Source organism: Pararge aegeria, chromosome 21 (genome assembly GCF_905163445.1).
Source record: "Pararge aegeria chromosome 21, ilParAegt1.1, whole genome shotgun sequence".
NCBI classification, from domain to species: domain Eukaryota; kingdom Metazoa; phylum Arthropoda; class Insecta; order Lepidoptera; family Nymphalidae; genus Pararge; species Pararge aegeria.
Window position 1 is genome coordinate 3,623,887 of NC_053200.1, and position 5,992 is coordinate 3,629,878.

The 5,992-nt window shown below is 31.5% G+C and overlaps 1 protein-coding gene across 1 annotated transcript; it reads right to left on the bottom strand.

The window, feature by feature from the left end:
* Positions 1–1,069: 1,069 nt before the first annotated feature.
* On the bottom strand, positions 1,070–5,227 carry LOC120633351 (toll-like receptor 6). Its single transcript, XM_039903544.1, has 2 exons — positions 5,125–5,227; positions 1,070–3,842 (listed from the first exon to the last, which is right to left on the bottom strand). The coding sequence occupies exons 1-2, from the start codon at positions 5,159–5,161 to the stop codon at positions 1,144–1,146; spliced, it is 2,736 nt and encodes a 911-aa protein (XP_039759478.1). The 5' UTR covers positions 5,162–5,227; the 3' UTR covers positions 1,070–1,143.
* Positions 5,228–5,992: the final 765 nt, after the last annotated feature.

Here is a 5,992-nt window from a genome sequence, read left to right on the forward strand (position 1 = left end):
AATACTTAATTATGCCAACTCAATTGAAATTCTAAGCAAAACTCAAAAAATGTTTCATGAACAATAATTGATTAGTAACAGACTTTCATAAAACATTTCGTCCCCTGTATGTCGTTATAGGCAGATCGAAAAAAATGCTTTCTGAGTCTCTAGATTATTATTAAAAATGTTTGGTGCTCAATGAATATTTCCTCAAACTTTGAAGTCAGGAAGTCAGCCCTTTTATAAATAGATACATAATACACAGTTAAAGATTTAAATTAAATTTTCTTTGTTGAATTTCCTACGCAAACACCAAGCGTGTTAACACAGCAACGCAAATGTTTGCGATCCTTCGTACCTACTTAGGCCGTGACAAATGTTGCGTCGAAAAAAACCAATGTTTTCCTTTCCTTTTCTTTGTCTATATTATACTATTTATATCCGACTTACGTAAGCTGTTTATTTTGAAACTGAGGTCATCTCCACGAAAAGTGGTTTTAAAATTACATTAACAAATTATTTGAAAATACATTGAAAATCTTATCCAAAGAAAATCCAGAAAGTTCTCAAATGATCCTTTCCACCTATTAAATGTTATGTTAAAGGAAACACAATATTTATTTTGTTGTTTTGTGATGTTAATGTAAGGACCCAGATTAGGGAGCTTCCAGCATATAACATTCTACCACCGGGATTTTTCATTAAAATAAATAAAAAAATTCAAAAATTCAAAATTCATATATTTCAAGATTGCCTAATATAAGCACTTTCGAAACATCAAGTCTGTCCGTTTCTCTACCATTGGTTCAGAAGGCAGATTTTTCCGAGAAGAAGCCGGCAAGAAACTCAGCAGTTGCTCTTTTCTAACATCGACTATTTACATTTTAACATTAATTTTTCTATCTTGTGAGAGATAAAAGCGGAGTCGGATGCTTCCAAGCAACCTTGTCGTTAAGAATTCTACAACTGTATAAAAGGATCGCTGTAATAAATGTATTTTAACATATTCTTTAATCTTATGCATTGGTAGGTCCAAAATTACCTTAGGAAAAAAAATATTTATATCTTTAGTAAAAAAAATGGACACTTAGGAATTAAAGAACATAAAACATATTTTATTATTAAAAAATCAGTTAAAACAATATAAGGAAATATGTAACATCAAAAAACATTCTCAATAAACGAATTGCTGCGATCTAGCGATGTTTGTAATCGGAAAGCACTTAAATTATCATTATTGCCACTTCTGTAATGCTTGAAATAGTAATAGCCTATAACAACTACAACACCGGTCAAAATAAGAACTATAGGAAGAACCCAATATATTAAAGACGATGATTTTTTTGTAGAAGCAACTTCTTTATCCTTAAGTTGAACTGTAGCAAGGTTGCTGCTTACATTACCACATTGAATTCCGTGAACATTATCTTCATGATATATCTTATCTATGGACGTCACTTCCATTGGACGGAAAAAAGTATGATTAACAGATCTCATATTTCGCACTATCTCTTTACAGGATATAGGATTTCCCCCTAAACTTACATAACTTAATTTTGGAGTAACAACTAATAATCTCTCGAAATCTATCGTTTTAATATTATTGTAATCTATAATTAATTTCTTGAGTTCCACACATTCGTGAAAAATATCTACATCTAATTCAGAAATATAATTTTTAGATATATCTAATACTTCAGTCCTATGCAACCCCCTAACACTGCCATATCTTAAGTTGGGTAAATGATTCGATGATAAATTAAGCATTTTTAATATCTTTATATTTTGAAAGGTACCAGGAGGCAATTTCGTGATATTGTTATAGCTCAAATCCAAAGCTTGTAAATTATCCATGTGTTTCAGAAAATGCTTGTCGATAAAATTTAATCGATTACTACTAATATCCAAACTGATTAATTCTCCGAATGAGCTTAGATCTATACTACTAATTTCATTATGAGATAAGCTAAGGTCTGTTAGTTTTGACAAGGAGTTCGTATAGTTATTGTTAAAATGTGTAATTCTATTATATGGCATATGCAGTGCTTTAAGATTCTTTAAGTGTTCAAAAAATTTAACAGATACGTTTGAAATACTATTATGAGATAAATCTAAATACAACACACTAGATATATTAACATTTGGAAGATTTTTCAAATTATTATTATTTATATAAAGAGACTTCAAATTATTTAATCCATTTGTTAGTCCTAGTATTTCGAGGTTATTGTGAGAAAGGTCTAAAGAATACATGTTATTTAAACCAAAAAAGTTATTCATTTCTATCTCGTCTATAGCGTTATTTGAGAGATTCATTCTTGCTAACACAGGTAAATTGACAAATGACATATTTTTTACTTTACTAAAATTAAAGTTACTTAAATCCAAAGAACTCAAATATTTAGCAGGACTGAATGTTTCTGGCTCTATTGCTCCCGTTAAAGAATTTCCAGTTAAATTTAAATATTGTAAGTTTTCAAGAGGTAAGGAAAATCGCTCGATAATTTTTATTTTGTTCATAGACAAATCTAATTTTTTTAACAGCGTCTGATTAACAAATTGATATGAACTTATTTTAAACAGTTTATTGTCATTCAATATTAATTCTGTTAAATTTGTTAAAGAATTCTTCACAAATAGAAGATCGGATATAGTGTTATGGGATAGATCTAAAACACTTAGGTTGGTCATTAAACCAAAGCACGATATATTAATTGCAGATATACTATTTCTACTTAGGTTAAGAACCTTCAAACTTGTCATTTCTAAAAATGCACCATGTCCTAGTGATGATATACTTTGATCATACAAACTAAATATTTTTATATTTTTCAAACCGGAAAATGTTGATTCTGTAATTGGTCCTGTTATATTATTTTTCTCTAAATTTAAATAGTGGAGATTGTTATGCTTAAAAGCATTATCTTCTACGGAAGTTATTAAATTACTTTCCAAATCCAAATATTCTAATTTTACGTTATTGATAAACATTACATTTTCTATAGCAGACTTTATTCTGTTATTTTTGAGGTTCAAAACCTCTAAATTAAAAGCTTGATTAAAACAATTTGACTCTATAGTTTCAATGGCATTATTAGAAAAGTTTGCCGAAATTAATGCTGTTAATCGATTCAATTCATATCCAGATAACCGTAAAAGATTATTGTTCGATGCGTCTAAAACTTTCAAGGATTTTAAGTTAATTAAAGTCATATTAAACGCTGTCAAATTATTATTATTTATGTCCAATCTAGTTAAATTCCTTAAGTTCATAAAAACATCATCAGGCAAGTCATTTATCTTGTTGTATTGTAATTCAAGTTTTTCCAATTTGCTCATATATTGAAACAATCCACTTTGTAGGTATTGCAGTTTATTGTATGAGAGATCCAACGAAACTATTTCTGAGTCTTTATAATTGTCATGTGTATGCAGAGAGCTTAATCCAAGATAGCTTATTTCGTTTCTTGATAAGTTCAAACTTTGGAGGTATATTAAATTTTTGAATGCCATATTTTGTATATCTTTGATCCTGTTATTAGAAATGTCCATATGTTCTACTTTAAAGAAATACTTAAAAGCCGATTCAGCAATTGTATTCCAGTTGTTATCAATGGCGTTAATAACTCTCACTTTTATGTCGAAATTAGTTGATCCAAAGAAGCCTGAAGAAAGTATGCTGGCAGTCGACTTCTTTATGAGAAAAGTGATATAAGACTGGCTATCACAGTTTAAAATTGGAGCACTTCCTGCATAGTGTTCGCAGACAACTGTGTAAACACAGTTTGAAAACTTATCTTCAAGTGCACAGTTGTTTGTAGGATAAACACCCGTAAAAAAAACAACAGTGATGAGCAAACCTGAAAATGTTAAAAACATTTAATATTAAACGAAGCGTTCTATTAGAAACCTAAAAGAATAACAGCGTTCATATGAATATAACAATAATCATTTATTAGGGAACTAAACGGGTCGCGAATGGATTGGGACTCGGAGAACCGATGGACGTTGGGGTGCTGGAATGGCGACCTCGCACCGGTCAGAGCAGTATTGGTAGACCCCCGATAAGGTAGACAAACGACATCAAAAGAACGAGAATTTAACACACAAACGCTTAAGAATAAGTACAAGTTCTTTTGCGTAGAAGACTTTAAGCACATGATCATTAAGACGTGGCTTTAATGAAGCCTAGAGTTGAAACGTTGCTTGCTATGGGGCAATAACGCCGGCCTAATCAGCGAAATGCTTACAGCATTTTTTGCATGTCGTATATTTTTCGAAAATGATAGGAAAATTTAGGGAAACCCGCTTTATTTTCTTCCACTACAAGCAAGCCTGATATAGCAGTCGTTATTTTATTACCACACTCGTAACCGGTTTCTACCGGAAAGCTAAATCGCTGCGCGGCCGATTTTTGTCAGTAGGATGGCCAAAACTTCGCACCAAATTAGACCAGAGAAAACTAAGGAATGATTTTATATGTAGCAGCTTGTAGCAGTGGTATCAGTTGCAAAGTTTTAGAAATAATTTAGTTTTATTTTCACATGAAAGTTAGTTCTATTTTTAAATTTTTAATTGAGGTTGAGTTAATAATATTACTAAGTTAAAAAATACAAAAAGAGTTTGATTAGTTATGAAATGCCTGTGAAATGATGATAGCAAAAAAACCGGCTAAATTTGTGGTGGGCTTCCGGACTAGGGTCCGCTTGAACCTTTAGCTTCAGTTTTAAATTAGAGAATTTTAAATTAATGGAAACAAAATATATGTATTTTAGATTAGAATAGAATAGAAAAACTTTATTGCAACACAACACAATAGGAAAAATACAAGGAAAACAGTAATAGTACTTAGTGCTATGGTGCAAAGGCGGCCTTATCACTAAAAGTGATATTTTAAAGGCAACCTGAGCGTACGAAGCCGATAAAAAGTGGAAAGTGGATGGTGCATAAAGTATGTTACAAAAAAAATAAACAAAAAAACTTACATGAACATACATTTACATATTAACTACACAAATACCGATATAAATTTATATATACTATAATAGATATATATGATATATATTTATGCTATTATAAACTAACATAAAATAGAACATTAATTTAAACTTTGAATTATACATTAAAGAGAAGTGTACTTACCCAAATATGTAGTCTTTTTCATCATTTTGAAGGGCATATTAATCCAGCATTGTTTATGAGATACACAGATTTAACAGCACTGTCAAAACAAGTGAAAGCGACATGACCTAAACTCGGAATGAGTGATAAGAATTGCAATATGGAATGCCACATAAATAATTTAGGGTTCCGTGAGTTAATTTATACTGATCTATATTATAAACTAGCGAAGCATTGTGAGTGCTGTAGTTTTAAGTGAGAGGCCCCAGCTGTGACCCCCGACAATTCGGGACTTTATAATTTTTGATTTTTCTCTGGTTTAGGCGAGTGGTTGGCCTACCCTACAAAGAAAGTCGTGCCGCCTATATACTAAGCGTTATGGTCCTTTCGCACCGAAACAGCTTGGGTGTATGGGTTTAATTTAAGTGTTTATAATCCTAACGGGTTAGTGCAGTGAGCTCAAAAATTCAAAATTCATTTATTTCAAGTAGGCCTAATACAAGCACTTTTGAAACGTCAAGTCTGTCCGTGTGTAGTGACTCTACCACCGGTTCGGAAGGCAGATTCTACCGAGAAGAAGCCGGCAAGAAACTCAGCAGTTGCTCTTTTCCAACATCAAAAATTTACATTTTATATTTTAACATTCATTTTTCTATCTTGTGAGAGATGAAAGCGGAGCCGGATGCTTCCAAGCAACCTTGTCATTAAGAAACTCATCAATTGTATAATAACCTCGCTGTAATAAATGTGTTTTAACACATTCTTTAAACTTATGGATTGGTAGGTCCAAAATTACCTTAGGAATCATATTATAAAAGCGTATACTCAATCCCACAAATGACTTCTGCACCTTTCGCAGACGATATGCAGATGTCACTAATTTATGACC

Excerpts from the sequence above, each read along its gene's own strand:
- LOC120633351 (XM_039903544.1), bottom strand. The coding sequence starts at position 5,161 with ATGCCCTTCAAAATGATGAAAAAGACTACATATTTGG. Across the intron at positions 3,843-5,124 it reads GAAAAAGACTACATATTTGG|GTTTGCTCATCACTGTTGTT; the intron begins GTAAGTACACTT and ends TAACATTTTCAG.